The sequence below is a fragment of the Canis aureus genome, chromosome 5, assembly GCF_053574225.1.
Source record: "Canis aureus isolate CA01 chromosome 5, VMU_Caureus_v.1.0, whole genome shotgun sequence".
NCBI lineage: Eukaryota > Metazoa > Chordata > Mammalia > Carnivora > Canidae > Canis > Canis aureus.
This window is the reverse complement of record NC_135615.1, coordinates 68,599,449-68,623,002: the sequence shown is the minus strand read 5'-3', so window position 1 is coordinate 68,623,002 and position 23,554 is coordinate 68,599,449. Positions and strand designations below refer to the sequence as shown.

Sequence of the window (23,554 nt, the reverse complement as noted above, 5' to 3'; positions counted from 1 at the left end):
TGCAAGGTCTGCCCTTAGCTTTGGCAACTGGGAACTTGGCTTTCCTCCATTCCCAGATGATAAGGTTCACAGGGCCTAGAGTTTGCGTGAACAATGTCATTTATGTCAAATACCTTCTTTCCTGCTATGAGTCTACAATTTTGGTACAGGCAAGGCTGAGAGTGCCTATGTGACCGGCTCCCAATAAAAATCTTGGGTGCTGAGCTCTAACGGGCTTCTCTCCACAAAACGGCTGTGCATGCTACTGCATTTTTTCGTTGTTGGAGAAATGCACATGCATAGTGTGCTCTTCATGGGAGGGAGGGAGTGTTAAGGAAGCCCAAGCGAGGATTTCTCCAGAATCAGACAGTAATTCTCCTTTGTTGATCCCATATCCTTTCAGTCTCAAAAATCTTAGCATAAGTAAGTATTCAAATACATGCTGATTCCTGTGACTCTTTCTAAGAAGTCACCTAACATTTGGTTGGTGTTCAGGAACCTTGAAACAATACCCAAAATATTCTCATTTAACACATATGAAACATTATTCATGAGATATTTTACATTATTTCATTCCACTTCTTTTTTTTTTTTTTTTTTTTTTTTTATTTATTTATGATAGTCACAGAGAGAGAGAGAGGCGCAGAGACACAGGCAGAGGGAGAAGCAGGCTCCATGCACAGGGAGCCCGATGTGGGATTCGATCCCGGGTCTCCAGGATCGCGCCCTGGGCCAAAGGCAGGCGCCAAACCGCTGCGCCACCCAGGGATCCCTCATTCCACTTCTTTCAAACCCAGGATCTATCTTTATAATTATCGCACATGTCAGTTGAGATGGGCCACATTATGAGTGTTCAGCAGCTACCTGTGGCTGATGGGCACTCCTGGAAAGCACAGATGTAAGATGCTGGGAAGAAGTAAACCAAGGAGAAAGGAAGACAGCTGAAACGCTTTCTTGCTAACCGAAACTCTATCTTTGTATCAAGCACTGCTTTGTAGTCATTTGAAATAGTGAAGCAGCCTTACATAGCTGTTTTAAGTGTGAAAAGTTGATAAAATCTTTTTTGAAACTGCTTAGATTCATAGGGCAACAAGAAGTAGCAACACAGTTTACTCACGGTAAATATCACTGCTGAGCTCTTGACATTTCCAGCTACTTGAGAAACTCACTAAATCCAAAATAACTGGATTAAAAATCCAAATAACTTTTCCCTCTTATCTCTCCAATTTTCATTTTCCAAGTCAGACGGCAGCTATAGGTATCTTTGACCCATTCTGTTACTTTTGTCTGCTCAGTCACCAAATCCTGTTGATGCTACGTCCACAAGTCTCTCTTCTGTCACTGCTTCGGTTCAGACTGTCCTGGTCCCCCCATACCCCCAGGGCTCCCCACTATGGAAGTCAGCCTCCCTCCTACAAAGCCTCTACACCACAACCGAAGCATGGCTCTGATTGTCATTCTGTAGTATGAAACCCTTCAAAACTCCCCAATGCCTTTAATATGAACTCTAATTTTAGCCTTTAATTTAAAGGCCTTCTAACTCTAGTTTTAATCTTTCTTGACTCATTTTTCTCTCTTCTTTCTTTTACTACTTCTTGTGATCCAGATAAGCCTGGGCTCTATGCATTTTATTCCCTCTGTAGCCTCTGTTCGGAATAATAACTTCAATTATTCAACATTTCTACCTTCTAAAACCTACCTGTCCTCAAGAATAAACCCAAGTCCCTACCTTAACTACTTGCTCCATAATCAATGCTGCCTGCTAGAAGTAACCTGCATATTTAATCAGGAAGCACTTCATTTTCTGTCTCAGTCTTTGTCATAGTCATTCCTGCAACTGCCTCATTTGCATATAAGTTACCTCACCTAAGTGACTATAATAAGATCTTTTAGAGCAGGGACTGTTTCATCCATTTTTGTGTCTTCATAGCAAATACAATATCTTGTAAGATAAATGTTAAATAAATGAATGGAAGGCAGGTAGGAAGGGTGGTTGGTTTCATAACCCAGCTAGCCATTTGGCAATTCATCAAGTCTTTTAAAATTATAGATAGGGATCCCTGGGTGGCGCAGCGGTTTGGTGCCTGCCTTTGGCCCAGGGCGCGATCCGGGAGACCCTGGATCGAATCCCACGTCGGGCTCCCAGTGCATGGAGCCTGCTTCTCCCTCTGCCTGTGTCTCTGCCTCTCTCTCTCTCTCTCTCTCTCTGTGACTATCATAAATAAATAAAAAAAAAGAAAAGAAAATGTTTAAAAAAAATTAAAAAAAAATAAATAAAATTATAGATAGAAGAGTTGAGCTATAGCAAAAGCTTGTATAGGTCACATACCATTCATGAATTTAACATAGAATCCATGGAATAGTAATATAATATCTTGAAATTATAAGTAAAGGGAAAAATTGCTAATTCCTAAATTTCTTTTTTAATTTAATTTCATTTTTTTTTAAGATTTTATTTTTTATTTATTCATGAGAGACACAGAGCGAGAGAGAGAGAGAGGCAGAGACACAGGCAGAGGGAGAAGCAGGCACAGGCAGAGGGAGAAGCAGGCCCCATGTAGGGAGCCCGATGTGGGACTCGATCCTGGAGACCCAGGATCACACCCGGCCTGCAGGCGGCACTAAACCGCTGCGCCACCAAGGCTGCCCCTAAATTTATTTATTTATTTTTTATTTTTATTTTTAAAAAAAAAATTTTATTTATTTATTCATGAGAGATACAGAGAGACATAGGCAGAGGGAGAAACAGGCTCCATGCAGGGAGCACGATGTGCTCCCGGGTCTCCAGGATCACACCCTAGGCTGAAGGTGGTGCTAAACCACTGAGCCACCTGGGCTGCCCCTAAGTCCTAAATTTCTTAAGAAAAATATCTGATAGTACCTTACTCTTACACCTTTATATTTACAAATTTTGCTTTGCAAAAATCATATTTTACCATGTTACTGTATTCATTAGTCAGTATATAAAAGTGAAAATATTTCCTTCTGAGGATAATGTAGAAGATCTACCATTTATTTTTAAAATATATGTGATATGAACATATACCTTCAACTACACTGGGGCAGTTTGGATGAGTCTTTAAATGGTAATTTTCTTTGAACAGAAGTGGCCATGAGGAAAGGGACTAGTTGAGAGAGACTAATCATTCAGCACTATCCAAATGCAGATTAAAATTAAATCAAGCCAAAAACATGATGGTATTTTTGAAGGCCATTTTTAAAAAAATCAAAGCTAATGTAATATGATTTGCACTTATGACAAAATCAACAAAACAGTCATTTGGACTTTTATAGGAGATAGGCAATAGAACCAATTTTTTCCTAGAATTTGTTCATGTGAATTATCAGAAGTTTAAGGGAAGGATCCTAAAATCTGTCCTCAAGAGTGTCTCCACTTTTAAGCTAGGTCAGGATCTATACATGAGCTACCCCATTCTTTAATATGAAAAGGTTCTCACATGCCCACAAAATAGTAAAAATGACTTTTATTTTTTTAATTTTAATTTTTAAAAGATTTTATTTATTCACAAGAGAGAGAGAGGCAGAGACACAGGCAGAGGGAGAAGTAGGCTCCATGGAGGGAGCCCAATGTGGAACTCGATCCTGGGACTCCGGCAGAAGGGAGGTGCTCAGCCACTAAGCCACCCAGGCATCCTGTAAAGATGACTTTTAAAGACATAACTAACTCATAAAAAGACAAAACCCCATTATAACCACAAAGAAAATATCTAAAGAATATACACAAATGGAAATTCAAATGTGTTGCCACAAAAAATCGATTAACCACAAAAGAAAGTAATAATGAAGGAAATGAGGGACAAAAAGCTTTAAGACATTTAGAAAACAAACAGCCAAAGGGCAGAAGTCCTTCCTTCTTACTAATTACTAAAAATCTAAATGAGTTAAACCCTCTATTCAAAAAGCAGAGATTGACAGAATAGATCATAAAACCCTCCTACAAGGTCCAATTATATACTGTTCTATAAAAGACTCACTTTAGATCTAAAGATAAAAATTGGTTGAAAAGGGCAGCCCTGGTGGCGCAGCGGTTTAGCACCGCCTGAAGCCCGGGGTGTGATCCTGGAGATCCCGGATCGAGTCCCACGTCAGGCTCCCTGCATGGAGCCTGCTTCTCCCTCTGCCTGTGTCTCTGCCTCTCTCTCGCTCTCTCTGAATAAATAAATAAATAAATCTTAAAAAAAAAAAAATTGGTTGAAAATGAATAAATGGAGAAAGATGTTCCATGCAAATAGTTACCAAAAAGACAGCTGGGCTGGCTATACAAATACTGACAAAAGTAGACTTTAAATCAAAACTGTTGCAAATGACAATGAGGGACACTGTTATTGGTAAAAGAGATTCATCAAGAAGATACAACAATTATAAAAAAATATAAACCAAAAATCAGAGTCCTAAAGTATAGGAAGCAAACACTATTAGAATTTAAGGGAGAAATTAGATACTCTACAAAAATGGTTGGAGACTTCAATATTCCACTTTCATTAATGGGTAAAACAGCCATACAGAAGATAAATAAGCAAATACAAGACTAATACTATAAACCAACTGGACCTAATAGATACATACATAAAGTTCCACCCCAAAACAGAGAAATACACATTTTTCTCACGTGTATATAGAGCTTTCTCCAGGATGGACCAAATGTTCTGCCACAGACACATAAAAATCTTAAAAGACTGACATGATACAAAGTATCTTTTGTATCTTTTTCAAATAAACTGGAAAATTCATAAATATGTGGAAATTAGGGATGCCTGGGTGGCTCAGCAGTTGAGCGCCTGCTTTCGGCTCAGGGCGTGATCCTGGAGTCCTGGGATTGAATCCGACATCAGGCTCCCTGCATGGAGCCTGCTTCTCCCTCTGCCTGTGTCTCTGCCTCTCTCTCATTCTCTCTCTCTCTCTCTCTCTCTGTCTCATGAATAAATAAATAAAATCTTAAAAAAAAAAAGAAAATTTGAATAGATCTCTAACTAGCAAGAAGACTGAATCAGTAATCAAACTATCTCCCAACAAAGAAAGGCCCTGAACTGGATGGTTTCACTGGTGAATTCTACCAAATGTTTATAGAATGTCAATTCTCAAGCTTTTCCAAAAAGTTGAAGAGAAGGGGTCACTTCTTACTCATTCTAAAGACCAGCATAACCATCTACTAAAGCCAGAAAGATACTATTAGAAAACTACAGACCAATTCTCCTCATGCATATTGATGCAAAAATCCTCAACAAAATACTAGCACTGAATTCAGCAACATATTAAAAGGATTATACACCATGACAAAGTGGGACTTATTCCTGGAACAGAAAAATGGTTCTACACACAAAAATCAATGTAATATACATTAACAGAATGAAAGGGGAAAAAATGACATGATCATTTCCATTGAACCAGAATTTGACAAAATTCAACATCCTTTCATGATGAAAACACTCAATAAACTAGGACCAGATGAAAACTTCCTCAACGTGATAAAAGCCATATATGAAAACCCCACAGCTAACACCTATTCAACAGTGAAAGGCTGAAAGCTTTTCTCCGAAGATCAGACACAAGACATGGGTGTCCCTTTTCATTTCTATTCAGTATAGTACTAGAAGTTCTAGCAAGAACAATGAGACGAGAACAGGAAATGAAAAATAAAATAGCATCCAATATTGGAAAAGTACCTGTTCGCAGACAACATAATCTTATATGTAGAAAACGCTAACAAGATTACACACTAATAAACTAATTCAGCAATGCTGCAGGATACAAACAGCAAACAAAAATCAGGTGCATTTCTACATACTAACAATGTAGACTTGTATACAGAACAAAACCTTTTTTTAGAAGATTCTATTTATTCATGAGAGAATACACAGAGAGAGGCAGAGACATAGGCAGCCGTCTCTGGGGACCCCGATATGGGACTCTATCCTGGAACTCCAGGATCATGCCCTGAGCCAAAGGCAGATGCTCAACTGCCGAGCCACTCAGGCATCTCCAGAATAAAACATTCTTGAAAAAAAATAAAAACAACAAACAAACTGGGAGACATTTTGGGTTCATACACTGGAAGACTTAATATTAAGATGACACTACTATTTAAAAGCAATCTATGGATTCATTATGATTCCTATAAAAAAAAACCCTGTAAGCGTTTTTAGCAGTGTTTTCTGAGAAGAAGAAAAGGGCTTCTTGGAAATATGGTTGGGTCTACGGCCATACCACCCTGAATGCGCCCGATCTCGTCTGATCTCGGAAGCTAAGCAGGGTCGGGCCTGGTTAGTACTTGGATGGAAATATGGTTGGTTCTAGGGCTGGGCCAGGGAAAACACAATCAGGCGTGGGCTATCTTGTGGTGATAGAAAGAAAGTGATTTAAACACCCCCCCCCCCCGCCAAAACAACAAAAAACAAAGGATAAAAGAGACAAGTTGAAGGAGCTCCCAATGGCCAAAGCTGGGACTTTGAGCAACAAAATAATGTTAGTATTATACTAATTGTATGTTATATATAATTTTATATGTATAATAATAATGGCATAAAATAAAAATCCATAAACTCATACTGATATAAATCACCAAAAGATAAATGAGGGGAAAAACAGTTCTTCCTCACAAAAGAATTACAATTAATAAGTGTAGAAGGAATAATGGAGACAGTAAACTACCATTAGGTAAACACTATGGTATCACCTATTACAGATGAAAACCATTAACAGACACTATAATTATGAGCAAAGGGATATGCATAGTCTCAAAGAGCATTATTAACTAGAAATGAAAAAATTAGTAACATTATAGTGGAGAATCTTGACAGAGAGCTCCCCAAGGAAGTGAGGGAAGTTAACGAGGGACAAATCTGCATTACACACATCCACCTCACCGGTGTGATGTGCAGGAAAAGGTGTAATGTCCTCTCTGTGATACTGACAGAAATATATAACCTCAAATGAATCCATGAGAAAACATCAGAGAAACTCAAATGGACAACATTCTACCAAATAAATGGCCAGTGCTCTTCAAATGTATCAAGGTCACCAAAGAATGAGGCACCATCACAGACTGAGGAGACTAAAGGAGAGATGACAAGTAGATAGATGCAACGTGGATCCTGCATCAGAAAAAGACATTAATGGGAAAACCAGTGATGTGTGGATATGGTCTATGTATCAGTCAATAATACTGTATCAGTGTTCATTTTCAGTTTTACTATACTATTAGGGGAATCTGAGTAAAGGACACATGAAAATTCTGTCCTATTTAAAAAATTTTAGATCAGCTTAAAATTATTTAAAAAGAAAAAACAGCCTACCTAAATTTTGATGAGCATGGTTTGGCAGGCTCATAATGATTCACCAAGCTGAATTAATACTACTTTTTTTTTTTAAATTAATACTACTGATAATTATTTTTAAATTTGAAAATCTTGAAGTTTCCATTCTGCATTTCCTGTCATATGTTTACACCTTTGTAATAAGGCAGTGTTGCAATGTATGTATTAATGTGGTTTTTCACCTAGAACAGATAATTCTTTGAGAACAGTGACTAAAACTTAGTTATTTCTGCCTTCTCTTTGACTTGCAGTCTTTGTCAAGAGGAAATGCACCATAATTGAATTCTGAATGAATGAAAATTGTGTAAAAAGATCTCAGTGTTGTAGTATTTACTTACGCTCCACAAAGGAAGTAAAGAGCATTCTGAATCTGCTCAGCCGACTGCCCTCATCGGCCCACATTCGGATCACTCCAACTCCTGTTTTCAGCATTACGTCATTGGCCACGGTGCTGCAAAACTTGGCCTTCAGATTTTCAATAGAACTGCTTCCATCATAAACTGCAACAAAGTTTCTCTTGCATTCATTTGAGTGCTCCATTTGATAATCTAGGAATCTCAAATAAATCTGTAACATTAAAACAAAGAAAAACCCTGCTTTTGAAAAGATAAATTTGAATGTTGTAGTTTCACTATCTTGTCAACATGGTAGATATGACAGCTGACAGAAACCCAACAGCTAGAAGGCTGGCATCGAAGGAGTTAAAAGAACTAAGGCTGCCGGTCTCCTTTGGTTCTTAGTGGAACTAAGCATTAAGAAACTGAAAGTTAGTGTTTTGTCTATAAAGAAACCTTTTGCTCCATGAGGCTCACTGGCTCTATTACATATTTTTTTTTTTTTTTTTTTTTATGATGGCACCGACCAATTGGGAAAATGAATCAATCACTCAGCAACTGTTGGGATTTTTTTTTCCCCAGTTTTTTAAGTTTAAACCCAAGTTTAATTGTAACATATATATATATATCCTGTAACACATCAAAACCATTTTTATCTTATCTATACTCTTCATAACCATACACATCCCCCATGATCTCCTGTCATTTATCCCCTATTCTATATTGCACATTTATGTAGTTTTAAGGCTTCACCCCATAAATAACAATTTCTACATTTTCAATCAGGAAGATATAAATTGCAGTATCAAAATAAGCACTATCTATTTTGTTTAGCATTCTCTTTTTTGAAATTTTATAGGCAGCTTGCTACCTGGCACTAAGTTCTTAAAATACAGTTGGCCCACTTTTGTTTGAAGATTTCCTTTAGATCATAGGCTTAGAAAGACTGGGAGCATTCATGTTCAGGTTGTGGGCTTAGAAACACATCATGCATAGCTCTAAAGAAGTGAATGCAGTAGCTATTATTCCTTACAGGCAGGGAGAAAATTAAGGTTCAGATGATTAAGAATTTGCCCAAGGTTACTCAGAGTGATGTGACCTAGGTTGGCCTGGCTCAAACACTTGTGTTCTCTCCACTCCCTGGGATGTCTTTTATGCGCACACACACACACAGTTCACTTTTTGCTCTAGTTGCCCCTATGTGACTCTATAATTAAAATTTTAGTGAGCAGAGAATAAAGATTTCCTTTGTCATTAAACACATAATAAGTATTCATTCTGGTTTCTATCTCTGAGGTAGCAGTATGATGCCACCTCCATCTATTTATTTATTTATTTATTTATTTTTAATTTTTATTTATTTATGATAGTCACAGAGAGAGAGAGAGAGGCAGAGACACAGGCAGAGGGAGAAGCAGGCTCCATGCACTGGGAGCCCGACGTGGGATTCGATCCCGGGTCTCCAGGATCGCGCCCTGGGCCAAAGGCAGGCACCAAACCGCTGCGCCACCCAGGGATCCCTCCATCTATTTATTTAAAGATTTTATTTTTAAGTAATCTCTATGCACAGCATGAGCTTGAATGCACAACCATAAGATCAGGAGTCACCTGCTCTACTGATTGAGCCAGCCAGTCACATCCTGCCTCTTAATTTAAAAGACTTTATATAAAAACAATGTAATGTCAGGTATCTCTTCCCGCTAAAATACCTTGATGGCACAAACTAAGAGCAAAAAATTAAAAAATACACCTCAAAGGGATATATATTGACCAAGTAATTTTCATTTGGAATGATCATTTATTTGAAATGATCATTGGTTACTTACTTCCATGAAAATGGTAGAGAATCAGAATTAAATAGGATTACCATTTCAAAACTTCACAAAATCTTCACAAATATATTACATAGAAACAACAGGTTTCCTTAAATATAACACTAGTTCTCAATTTCTCCATTGTTTACATAATCGAAACATTTTGTCCATGGTTCTGTGGTAGTGAGCAAGTATCACTAATACCGTAATTCTCTTCTCTAGTATACTGTGAGGCCTTCCAATGAGAACCATGTGCTAATTATATCTAGTGTAATTCTTGCTCATAGCAAGTAATGAATACATGACTAGGTTTATAAAACCATGAACTGGTAGATCTAAGAAAAATAATCAAGAAGTCTGAAGTATCTGCTCTCTGCTTTTTTTTTTTAATCCAAAGAAACATGGTACTGTACAGGCCATAGTTAATGCTCCTTAAAGATATATTTTTTAAGTCATATGATCATGACATTCTTTTCTGTTATGAATGCAGCTAAATATTGAAATGGTTTAGTTCAACTAATTTTCAGGAAATATTTCTTAACAAAGGGTGCGTGGGTGGCTCAGCTAGTTAGGCATCTGACTTTGACCTAGGTCATGACCTCAGGGGTCCTGTGATCCAGCCCTACCTCCCTGTCCAGCTCCCCTTTCAGTGGGGAGTCTGTTTCTTTGCCTTTTGTCCCTTCCCCTGCTCATCTTCAATCTAATAAACAAATCATCTTAAAAAAAAATTCTAACAATAAAAACCTGACAAATTGAAATGGCGGGGGGGTGGGGGTGGGGGCACAAACTACTTCTCTTTCTCCCAGGCTGTATGACAGGTCTGCTAATGCTCCTGGTCTCTTATTCCACTCCTACACCCTCCTCAGGGAAGTGGAGTGAGTTACCTTGAGGATATGGAGTCTGGTCTCTTTTTCCTGCCTTCTTTCTTTCCCTGGACTGGTGAGTAGGAAGCAGTGACCTGAATAAGTGGGTTTTCTCTGCAGATGCAAACTTTCCTGGGGCTGGACTGGTCTAGGCTAGACTTAGGTGGGTGGTAGAACTGATGGGTAGAGAATTAGCAAGTCTAATACAACTCTCTCACTAAGCTGCTTCCTCTAGCCTTTGCTGTAATAAAGGAGCTATTTTGAATCTCCATATTCTCAATGTGAAAGGAAAAAGGAATGCTGTCTATTGGTGCCTCAGAAGACAGCTCCCACCAATGCAATGAAATCTTCTATGGACAATGAAAGGAACTACGGACATTATCTTGGAGGTACTGGGTGTTTCCTTCCAGACAAGGAAGGGAATACTGCAATATATAGTGAGTCAAATTAAGTTTTTGGTTTCCCAGTGCATAAAACAGTTAGCTTGTACTGTGGTCTGTTAAGCATGCAATAGCATTGTTTACAAAATGTACATTCCTTAATTCAAAAATTCTTATTGCTAAAAAAAAATGCTAACCAGCATCTAAGTTTTCAGCAAATCATAATCCTTCTGCTGGTGGATGGTCTTGCCTCAATGTGGATGGCTGCTGACTGATCAAGGTGGTGGCTGCTGAAGGCTGTGACAATTTCTTTTTTTTTTTTTTTTAAGATTTTATTTATTTATTCATGAGACAGAGAGAGAGAGAGAGAGAGAGAGAGAGAGAGAGAGGCAGAGACACAGGCAGAGGGAGAAGCAGGCTCCATGCAAGAAGCCTGATATGGGACTCGATCCCCAGTCTCCAGGATCACAACCTGGCTGCAGGCGGCGCTAAACCGCTGCGCCACTGGGGCTGCCCTGTGACAATTTCTTAAAAAATGAAGTTTGCTGCACTGATTTGACTCTTCTTTCACAAATAACTTCTCTGCAGACTGTGATGCTGTTTAGTAGCATTTTAACCACAGAATTTATTTTAAAATGGAATCAATCCTCTTAAGCCCTACAGCTGTTTTATCAACTAAACTCATGTAATATTCTGATTCCTCTGTTGTCATTTCAACAGTCTTCACCAGGAGCAGATTCCATCTGAAGAAATCACTTCATGCTTATCAAAAAGAGCAACTCTCATATGATGTAACGAGCATTGGGTATTATATAAGACTGATGAATCACTGAACTCTACCTCTGAAACTAATAATATATTATGTTAATTGAATTTAAATAAAAAAATAAACATCCATTCTAACCCCAAATAAAAAAAAGGAGCAAACTCCTCATCAGTTCACATTTGATCATGAGATTGCAGTGATTCAGTCACATCTCCAGGTTCCAGTTCTAATTCTAGTTCTCTTGCTGTTTCATCACATCTGCAGAAGTGAAGTCTTGAATCTTTAATTTGTAAAACATGCAGTATTTGTGAAGCACAGAAAAAGGAGGAATGCCTGTATAGCATTCCAGATCAAAAGGAGACACACAATAATTGGCACTGCAACCGACTACTGACATTAGATCCCTGTCTTACAGGACAGAAAATCAATTCTTAAATGTAAAAACTAATGCATACACATAAAATATAGAAGTATAGTTCTATAACCTTTGGTTAGGAAAGTTTATTAAAAACAAACACAGGGATCCCTGGGTGGCGCAGTGGTTTGGCGCCTGCCTTTGGCCCAGGGCGCGATCCTGGAGACCCGGGATCGAATCCCACGTCGGGCTGCCGGTGCATGGAGCCTGCTTCTCCCTCTGCCTATGTCTCTGCCTCTCTCTCTCTCTCTCTGTGACTATCATAAATAAATAAAAATTAAAAAAAAAAAAAAAACAAACACAGAAGACACAAGATATAAAGACAAAACTAATCAATTATGTAAAATAAACTTAACTTCCAGAACCAGCCAAGATTAAATACAGTATGGCTTACTTCTCCTATTACAACTAAAAACTGAGGATAAAATATGAAAAGCAACTACATGAGAATTCTGGAAAGTAAAAGATGGGTGTAGGTGGGAAGTCAAACTTGAATGACCCATAAAGAGGGTGAGGTTCAGTTTTTTTTTCTTTGTCTCCTGAGCTGATTCAAGAACTCACGGCAAAAACAGATGCCAGGGACTCCGGGAACTTAGAGAGAGCCCCAGCCAGAAGACTGGCAAGAGGGCCCCCTTTCCAAGCTGAAGAGTGGGGTGAAGCAGGGATATCTGGTTTGTTCTTTCCACTCTATCAGCTCTGCCCTGGGTCAGCACCAGTTGTTTTTTTTTTTTTTTTTTTAAATTTTTATTTATTTGTGATAGTCACAGAGAGAGAGAGAGAATGAGGCAGAGACACAGGCAGAGGGAGAAGCAGGCTCCATGCACCGGGAGCCCGACGTGGGATTCGATCCCGGGTCTCCAGGATCGCGCCCTGGGCCAAAGGCAGGCGCCAAACCGCTGCGCCACCCAGGGATCCCCCAGCACCAGTTGTAAAGATCTGTGTGCAGCAGCTATAGCAGCATCTAAACCCCCAAGAGAAATCCCATCTCTCTAACTAGCAGGATTGAGAAAAGGATATGATGTTGGGGGAGTATGGAGGGAATTCCTATTATTTTTTTCCCTTCTCTCTTAGATACTCAAAACTCACAACAGGTTAGGAGGCAGAAATTGAAGGAAACAACTTTCTGGCCACTAGAGGAAATGGGAAAAGGAAACCATGCTATCTGGAAAATGTGAAGGAGGTCTTGGACAAGAACACGGAGCTAAAGAAAATGCACTAATTCTGGTTTACCACTCCCCGCACCCCCAGCTGTGTATTCATCAAACAGAACTAAAGAAATATGACAAAGGTGTTGAGAATGAAACTATAGTACAAGCCACTGTCCAAATCCCTGAGTGGCACATGCCCTGGGCAAGACCACAAAGACCCAACCACCATTGGAACCACCACCCACATAAAGTGACATGGCACATGCAATCTGAATCTAACTGGGTAGATTGCCTGACAAAAATAAAACGAGTAACAAAAATCAACATTTTCCAGGTATTTCTAACAGGGTTCACAGTGTCATATATTCAAACTGTCCAGGACATAAGAAAAAATTACTCACATATAAAGAACCAGGAAATGTGAATTCTGAAATGAAAAAAAAAAAGAGTCAAGAGATCCCAGTCCTAATGAGACCCAGATATTGGAATTGCCAAAGACTTTAAAGACTTTTTGTTTTGTTTCTTAAGAGAGAGAAAGAGAGAGAGAGTGCACACATGAAAGAGGCAAAGGAAGACAGAGACTTTTAAGCAGTTTTCATGACCAGTGATGAGCCTGACATGGAACTCGATCCCATGACCTTGAGATCATGACCTGAGCTGAAGTCAAGAGTTGGATGCTTAATGGACTGAGTTACCCAGGTGCCTCAGAACTGTCAGAGACTCTGAAGCAACAATATAAACATATTCCATAAGGTAAAGGCAAACACTGAGGGAGTAGAAAAATCACAGTAGAGAAATATAAATTATGAAAAAGAACCAAATGGAAACTTTAGAACTGAAAATGAAAAATACCTGAAACAAAAAATTTGCTGTATGGGCCCAAGAATGGGGAGGATAGAGGAAAGTCAACCAACTAGAAGATGACTCAGGAGAAACTATCTAATATGAGATACTGAGAAAAAAGGATTGAGGACAAATGAATAAAGCCTCAGGGACCTGTGGGACAATTTCAAAAGGCTTAACACATCACTTAAGTTTCAGAAGGAGAAGAGACTCCTACAAAAAAAAATTTTTTTTGAAGAAATAATTGTTAAAAATGTCCCAAGTTTGGTGAGAGGCAAAAATTTACAGATTCAAAAAGTTCAGCAAACACCAAACAGGATAAGAACAAACAGAAACAAGGGCCACACACTTCAAAATTGAACTACTTGAAATTGAAGATTTAAAGTCTTGAGATCTGAAAGAGGAAAATGATGTATTCTGTAGAAGCAAACTACCTGAATGACTGTGGATTGCTCTTCAGAAATCATCAAAGCCAAAGACAGTGCATCAAAAATTTTAAGCCCTGAAAAAGAGAACTTGGGAACATTAGAATTTTATATCCAGCAAACATATTCTTTCAGGAATGAGGGCAACATAAATAAAAACCTTGGTAAAGACTTAAGAGACTTAGAGTTTGTTGTATACAGATCTGCTATGAAAGAAATGCCTAAACAAATTCTTTAGATAAAAGAGAAAGGATACTGGGGCACCTGGGTGGCTTAGTGGTTGAGGGACAGGTCATGATCCCAGGGTCCTGGGATTGAGTCCTGTGTGGGGCTCCCCATAGGGAGCCTGTTTTTCCTTCTGCCAATGTCTCTGCCTCTTTCTGTGTGTCCCTCATGAATAAATAAATAAAATCGTAAAAAAAAAAAAGGGGGGGGGGGAGAGAAAGGTCATTAGAATGAATCTTGGAACTTCATAAATGAAACAGAAATGATAAATACCTGAATAAATAAACCATCAAGAATAAAAAAGGAGGGCATCACTACAGACCTTACATTAAGAATAAAAAGGGGGCGTTTGGCTGGCTCGGTCAGTGGGATGTACAATTCTTGATCTTGGGGTTGTAAGTTGAGCCCCATGTTGGGTGTAGAGACTACTTAAAAATAAACTCTTAAAACAAGAAGAATAAAAAAAATACAGTGAACAGCTCTATGACCCCAAATCAGATGACTCAGATGAAATGGACAAATTCCTTAAAAGGAACAAATTGCCCAAACACTTCTAACAAGAAATATGAGGCATTTTTTGGAAATCCCTTAAAAATATGGGCTGGTTACTAGGGGAAACAACTATGAGTTTAAGGTTTAAACTTTCAGTTCCACCACAATTTCTGGGGAGGGGCAGGGGTGTGGCTGAAGGTTAAATCAAGCACCAACGGTCAATGATTTAATCAACCATGCCACAGAAAAAAGCCTTCATAAAAACTCAAAAGGTTTGAAAGCTTCCAAGTTGGTGAAACAGAATTTTTCCATTCTGCCATTGTGCTAGGCTCCACACTCCACGGGGATAGGAGTTTCTTTGTTCAGGACCTCCTCACCTATGTTTTTTCATCTAGCTGTTGATTAAAAAAAAAAAAAATTATTTATTTATTCATGGGGGGGGGGCAGAGACATAGGCAGAGGGAGAAGCAGTCTCCATGAAGGGAGCCCGATGTGGGACTCAATCCGGGATCCTGGGATCACGCCCAGAGTCGAAGGCAGATGCTCAACCACTGAGCCACCCAGGCACCCCTGATTTTTATCCTTTAATATGCTCTTACTTAAAATTTAAGTAAGTAAATTGGCTTCCTGAGTTCTCTAAGCCTCTCTAGCAAATTAATCAAACTCAAGGAGGGGCTCATAGAAACCTGATTTATAGCCAATTGGTCAGAAGCACAGGTGACAACCTGGACATGAGACTGGCATCTTAAGTGGAGGCCAGACTTGTGAGACTGAGCCCCTAATTCTTGGAATCTGATGCCATCTCCAGGTAGATCAGAACTGAGCTGAATTGTAGGACACCCAGCTAGTGTCTGAGAACTGCTTGGTCTTAAAAAACAAAAACAAAACCAACAAACAAACAAAAACAAAAACAAAGGAAAAACAAAAAACTCTACAAATTGGAAATGGTATCAGAATCATCACCCCAGGGCAGCCCGGCTGGCTCAGTGGTTTAGCACCGCCTTCAGCCCACGGCCTGATCCTGGAGACCTGGGATTGAGTTCCATGTCAGGCTCCCTGCATGGAGCCTGCTTCTCCCTCTGCCTGTGTCTCTGCCTCTCTCTCTCTCTCATGAATAAATAAAATCTTAAAAAAAAAAAAAAAAATCACCCCAGAAAATAGATGCAAAAATCCTCAACAAATTATCAGCCAATCTAATCTAGCAACATATGTAAAAAGTATAATACTTTCATATAATCACAACTAAATGTGGTTTATCCTAGGAATGCAAGGCTGGTTTAAATTTTGAAGAGTAAATGTAATCCACTATTATAAATAGACTAAAAAAGAAAAGCTACATGATCAATTTGTTAAACAATCAACATCCATTTAATGAAAATCTCAGAGAAACAGATCAGAACTTCTGTAACCTGGTAAACGGCATCTATAAAAACCCAGAGCTGACACCATACTTAATGGTGAAAACCTGAATGCTTTCCCCCTCAAAATCAATAACAAGGTAATTCCTATTCAGCACCACATTGGAAGCTGTAGAGTGCACAAGTGTAGACTTTAAAGCTCCAATAAACAAGACAATGTGGCACTGACAAAAGGACAGACATCCACAAAACAGAACCGAGCCCAGAAATAGATTCTTACAAATAAAGCTATTCTTATTATTTTTAACAGAGATACAAAGGCAATTCAATGGAGAAAGAAGTCTTCAACAAATGGTGCTAGAAAAATCAGACATCCATAGCCAAAAATAAAAAGAGACAAAGAATAAGAATCTTTTTTTTTTTTTTTTAGAGTGTGGATTGTATTCTTTTTTTTTTTTTTTAAATTTTTTTTTTTTATTTATGATAGTCACAGAGAGAGAGAGAGAGGCAGAGACACAGGCAGAGGGAGAAGCAGGCCCCATGCACCGGGAGCCTGATGTGGGATTCGATCCCGGGTCTCCAGGATCGCGCCCTGGGCCAAAGGCAGGCGCCAAACCGCTGCGCCACCCAGGGATCCCAAGAATAAGAATCTTGAGCTATACCTAATACCTTATACAAAAATTAACGCAAAATGGGTCATAAACCTAAGTATAAAATTGTAAAAGTTTCAGAAGGAAATGTAGGAACAAATTCTTAGGACTTTGGGTCAAAGAGCTCTTAGATACATCATAGGAAAATTCATTTAAAAACTCATAACTTGACTGCATGAAAATTAAACTTTTTCTCTGTGAAAGACACTGTTGAATGAAAAGCCACCAACTGGGAGAAAATGTTTGCAAATCACTTGCCAAAAGTCTTAATTCAGAACTCGAAACTGAACAGTAAGAAAACTACCTAATCTTAAAATGGCCATGGCAGACACTTCATCAAAGATTTAGACATTATAAATCTGCAAGTTAAAACTTACAGCATATACCTTCGAGTAACTATAATTAAAAAAAGAACAACTGATAATACCAAGTGCTGAGAACTATGTAGAGCAATTGAAAATTTGATAACACCCCTTGTTCCAATGCCAAACAATATAAGCACTTTGGAAAACAGCTTGGTGGTTTCTTATAAAGCTATCATGTGAATCAGTAGTCTCAGGGATGGATATCCAGAAAAATTAAAAACATGTTTACACAAAACAACCTGTACAGAAATGTAACAGTTTTATCCATAATAACCAAAAATTGGAAACAGTCCAAATGTTGTTTAGCTGGTAAGAGTAAACTACAGTAAGCATATCTATATAATAAAATATGTTCAGCAATAAAACAGATAAACTATTGGTACATGCACTAACAATAATCTCAAATGCATCATCTAAATGAAAGAATTCAGACTCACACAAACTGTGATTCTATTTATATGAAGTTTTGGAAACTGCAAAACTATAGAATAGCAAAAGATCATTAGTTGCTAAGAGTCAAGATTGAAGATTGGTTTTGACTGTAGAGGAACAGCATGAGATAATTTCTTGGGGGTGATGGATTTTTTTTTATAAAGATTTGATTTATTAATGAGAGACAGAGAGAGAGAGAGAGAGAGGCAGAGACACAGGCAGAGGGAGAAGCAGGCTCCATGCAGGGAGCCTGATGTGGGACTCGATCCCGGGTCTCCAGGATCAGGCCCTGGGCTGAAGGCGGCTCTAAACTGCTGAGCCACCCAGGCCACCCAGACTGTTCTGGATTATGGTAGCTGTCATAGGACTATGCATTGCAAAAAATTTTACTATATGTTACTTGACATGACCAAGTATCCTGACACAACCAAGTGCCAGCAAGGATTGAATAATGAAAATGCTCTTAACTTGCTTTATTATTTTTTTTAAAATTTTTATTTATTTATGATAGTCAGAGAGAGAGAGAGAGAGAGAGAGAGAGAGGCAGAGACATAGGCAGAGGGAGAAGCAGGCTCCATGCAGGCTCCATGCACCGGGAGCCTGATGTGGGATTCGATCCCGGATCTCCAGGATTGCGCCCTGGGCCAAAGGCAGGCGCCAAACCGCTGCGCCACCCAGGGATCCCTCTTAACTTGCTTTAAAAGAATAAACTGCCACAAACACTTTGTAAAGCCTTTGGCATGCTCTGGTAAAGCTGAAAATGGTCATGTCCTACAATACAAAAACTACACTTCTGGATATATTACTAAACAAAATCATCACACATAGGCATAATAAAAATACAAAAATGTTTAGAGCAGCATTATATTTAATATATTAAAATGTGAAAGCAGGGGCGCCTGGGTGTCTCAGTCGGTTGAGCGACTGACTCTTGATTTCAGCACAGGTCATGATCTCAGTGTTGTGAGCTCAAGCCTCACAGTGGGCTCTGCACTTAGCAGGGAGTCAGCTTGAGATTCTTTCTCTCCCTCTCTCCTTGCCTTAAATAAATAAACTTAAAAAAAAAAGCGGAAGCAAATTAAATGTCTAAAAGAATGGATAGTGATTTATTTCCACAATTGATACAAATTTTAAAAATATACAGAATAGTATATATTTGCATAGTGCATAAATATGAAGATACAAAACTGTATATAGGAATTATAAAACTCAAACTCATGATAGGGTACGTAGAAAAGATAATGGGAACATGGATTTCCTCTATACCTATAATATTAATAGTTTTTCCTTTCTTATTTGATAATATTTACTTATCTAAGTGTTAACGAAATTATTCTTAGTTCTTGCTCTCTTTCTGAAATACTTCTTGGAGAAATTCTATATTCATAAATTTTTAGAAGTGTTGTTTGTAATATTGAACACTGGAAAATGTAACTTTAATCACTAAATTTTAAAAATTAAAAACCCAAAATATTATACACAATTGACATGGGAATTGGATCAAATTTTTAAAACTGTGTTTAACTAGGGATCCCTGGGTGGCGCAGCGGTTTGGCGCCTGCCTTTGGCCCAGGGCGTGATCCTGGAGATCTGGGATCAAATCCCACGTCAGGCTCCCGGTGCATGGAGCCTGCTTCTCCCTCTGCCTGTGTCTCTGCCTCTCTCTCTCTCTCACTGCGTGCCTATCATGAATAAATAAAAATTAAAAAAAAAAACAAAAACAAAACTGTGTTTAACTAAATGGGCAACCAGATTTAAGAAATTTGAAGGAGGGACGCCTGGGTGGCTCAGTGGTTGAGCATCTGCCTTTGGCTCAGGGCATGATCCTGGGGATCAAGTCCCACATCGGGCTCCCTGCGTAGAGCCTGCTTCTGCCTCTCTGTGTCTCTCATGAATAAATAAATAAAATCTTTAAAAAAAAAAAAAAAGAAATTCAAAGGAAAAAATGTTAAAGATTAAACACTCTAACCAGTTAATAGTCAAAATGGGATAAAGCAGTTAATGGGTGATGTTTCAGAAAAATCTACTTATGTATAAAAAAGAAGTCACTGGTGTTTGAGTATGCAAGTAGTTTTCCAGTCCATTGTTCTCGGTGGCCCTTCTATAAAAATACAGGCATACCTTGTTTTTTGTGCTTCTCAGATACTGCATTTTTTACATATTGAAAGTCTGTGGCAACACTGTATCCAGCAAATCTATCAGAGCCAGTTTTCCAACAGAATTTGCTCATTTTGTGTCTCTGGGTCACATTTGGTAATTTTCCCAATATTTCAAACTGAAATTAATAGATTTGAATTGCAACAATCTCATGATAAAACTTTAACAGAAGAGGACTTTCTCATGGGTGAGCAAAGAAAGTGATTCTTCAGATGGAAGGTACTCCCGGTGAAGATGGTGTGAAGACTGCTGAAATGACAACAGAGAATTCAGGATATCACATGAACTCAGTTGATAAAGCAGCCACAGGGTTTAAGAGGATTGACTCCATTTTAAAAGTTGTTCTGTGGGTAAAATCTACCAAACAGCATCATACGGCGCAGAGAAATCATTTGTGAAAGAAGAGTCCATTGATGAGGCAAACTTGATTATTCTCTTATTTTAAGAAATCGTCACAGCCACCCCAGCCTTCAGCAGCCACCACCCTGATTGACAGCAGACATTCACACTGAGGCAGCAAAAAGATTACAGGACTTGCGAAAAGCTCAGATGCTGGTTAGCATTTTTTTTTTTTTTTAGCAATAAAGCATTTTTGAATTAAAGGTATGTACATTATTTTTTAGACATAATGCTATTGCACCCTTAACAGACTACAGTACAGTATGAACATAACTGTTATATGCGCTACAAAACAAAAAAAATTCATTTGACTCCCTTTATTGCTGTATTCACTTTGTTGTGGTCTGGAACTGAACTGGTAGCATTTCCAAGGTATACCTGTACATTTGTCATATACCAAGTTTCCATACATGTGTAGTTTTCTTTTTACTTTTAAAAAGTTGAAATATAGTTCATAGTGTTATATTAATTTCAGGAGTACAACACAGTGATTCAACAATCCTACACATTACTCAGTGCTCACCATGGTAAGTGTAGTCACCAAACAACATTATTACAGTATTATTGACTAAATTCCCCATGCTATACTTTTCATGCCTGTGGCTTATTTATTTTATAACTGGAAGTCTATACCTCTTAATTCCCCTTATCTACTTCACCTATCCCCTCACCCACCTGCCCTTTGGCAACCACCATACATGTGTAGTTTTAGATACTTTATTCAATTTTATTAGTTTACATATCCTGCTGACAACTGCATTCCATCCAATGACCACAACTTTATCTTGGAGGATTGTTTTTACTCAAAATTGTTATGGTTCTTCCGAACATTTTCCTCTTCTGTGTGAATTAGCCTGCCAACTTCCCTGGAAAGCTCTCTTGGGATCTGGACTGGAATTACTTTAAATTGATAAATTAGAGAACAATGAACATTTCTGTGATACTGAATCTTCCCATCCATGAAAATGATCTCTCTCTCCCCATTTCTATAGGCTTTCTTTTATGCATTTCCATATAACTTTAACATTTGCTTCCTGGTACTTTCTGATTTCTTAATGTAAACGGTGCTTTAAAAAGTTTTATTTTCCAACTGACTTTGGCTCTAATAAAGAAAAGCAGCTGATTTCTACAACTGATGAACTGTTCTTTCTTTCCCTCATTCTGTTGCACTGACCAGGATTTCAAAATACTACCAAATAAAACACTGACAACAGACATTCTTGACTTGTCCTGAGCTTAAAGGAAATGCTTTTAAGGTTTAACCATTAGTTATGTTTGAATTAGGATTTTAGTAGATACTCTTCATCATGGTTAAGATGCATTCTCCTGTGATGGAATTTCTAATTTTTATCAAGTTTCACTGAGTATTGTTTCTGCATCTACTGATATATCTGGATTTTTTCCTTTAATCTGTTAATATGGAAAACTATATCATTTGATTTTCTAATATTAAACTGTCCAAGAATTTAATTTCTAGGTCATGATTTCTAAAAAAAAGTTTATTAGGTTTAGTTATTGCTTAGTTTTTTTGGTCTCCCTCCCCCCTCCTATAAATGATCCTGGTTTATTTATTTATTTATTTTTAAATTTATTTTTTATTGGTGTTCAATTTACTAACATACAGAATAACCCCCAGTGCCCGTCACCCATTCACTCCCACCCCCCAGATCCTGGTTTATATATAACTCTCTCTCATGCTGTTTAGTTTTGATAGAATTGGCTAGGGAATGTTTTTTTCCTTCAATTTTCTGAAACTTTATATAACCTGTTCCCTGAGTACTTGGTAAAATCCAGTCTGATCAACTTTTCTATTTACATAGTTAAGTACAAAATCAATTTTGTTAATTTGGTAAGATTTATTCAGGTTTTCTATTTCTGATTTAGTTTTTGTAAACTTTATATATGTATGCAAATATGTATGTACACACATACACTGTATATTTCAGGAAATGTCCATTTAGACTGTTTACGAATTTATCAGCAAAAAATTACTGTTAGTATTTTCTCTAATAGTTGAAATAGTTTGGTTACGGAAAATTTCAAATGTGCAAAAGGAGACAAAGTAATATCCTGAACATCCTGTTCCCATCCTAGCCTTACCAGTTATCAACATCCCTCCCACATCTGCCTCTCACATACTGACACAGATCCCAGAGACTTCACAGGTCAACAGTTCTATGTGTATTGCCAAAAAATGCTTAAAAAATTATCTCATACTATTATCAAACTAATCTCTTATCAAATACCAGTGTTCAGACTCTGGTCTTGTAATGTTTCCTACTTTTATAGTTTGAATCCACAAGTTCATTTCATTTTTGTTTTAATCTACAGATGTCACTTTTTCCCCCTTTGTCATTTATTTATTGAAGGAACCCCCAGGTTTTTTTCTTTTGTTCAACAGGTTTTCTTCAGTTTTGAGAGTTCTAAAAATCTCTGCTATTGTTGATTCATGACCTTTTCCATTTCTTTTTTAAGATCTGAGAGTGCATGCCCCTAAGAGCACAAACAAGGGGAGAGGCAGAGGGAAAAGGAGAGGCCGACACTGCTGAGCAGGGAGCCCAACACAGGGCTGGATCCCAGGACCCAGGGACCCGGAGATCACAACCCGAGCCCAAGGCAGCCGCTTAACCAACTGAGCCACCTAGGTAAACTCATGACCTTTTCCAATTTTAAGTATTATTTAGGTCTTTTATGCTAAATCAACCATGGCAGAAGTAGGCCTATAGTTATATTTTACAAAGGGCCAGCTTTTCGCTTTGCTGATTCTTTTTAAAATATAATTTATTTCTCCTTTCGTTATTACCCTTTCTTTGGATTTCTTTGGTTATTCTTTTAACTTCTTCAGTTGAAACTTAGTTCATTAAATCTTTTTCTTCCTCTAAAAGAAACATATAAAAACTCCCTTGTAGTACTTTTAGCTGCATCCTACATATTTTGAGGTATAGTATTTTCAATATCATTAAGTATGTTCAAATTTCTATCATGAGTTCTTCTGTGACCTTTAATTGCTAAGTGGTATATATTAAATTACCAAACATACGGGTTTTAAAGTTATCTTTTGGTTGTTCGTTCCTGATTTAATTGTATTTTTGTCAGAGGATGTTCTACATAATACTAAGCATATTTGACTTGTTTTTAGTCTAGAGTATGGATCAGATTTTATAAATGTTTCGT

The 23,554-nt window shown here is 38.0% G+C and overlaps 1 protein-coding gene and 1 long non-coding RNA gene across 7 annotated transcripts in view; one reads left to right on the top strand and one right to left on the bottom strand.

The window, feature by feature from the left end:
• The window catches only part of NETO2 (neuropilin and tolloid like 2), a 59,246-nt gene that overhangs the window by 12,749 nt on the left and 22,943 nt on the right, over positions 1-23,554 (bottom strand). For both annotated transcript variants that reach the window (XM_077898549.1, XM_077898550.1), the window contains exon 7: positions 7,652-7,880. In XM_077898549.1, the coding sequence (XP_077754675.1) occupies positions 7,652-7,880 (229 nt within the window). The remainder of the gene's footprint in view (positions 1-7,651; positions 7,881-23,554) is intronic.
• LOC144314452 (uncharacterized) overlaps positions 20,184-23,554 on the top strand; it is a 97,981-nt gene continuing 94,610 nt past the window's right edge. The window contains exons 1-2 of one of the 5 annotated variants that reach the window (XR_013380355.1): positions 20,184-20,584; positions 22,856-23,025. This is a non-coding gene — a long non-coding RNA (uncharacterized LOC144314452). The remainder of the gene's footprint in view (positions 20,585-22,855; positions 23,026-23,554) is intronic. The other 4 variants (XR_013380360.1, XR_013380353.1, XR_013380368.1 and 1 more) reach the window with 4 other exon arrangements.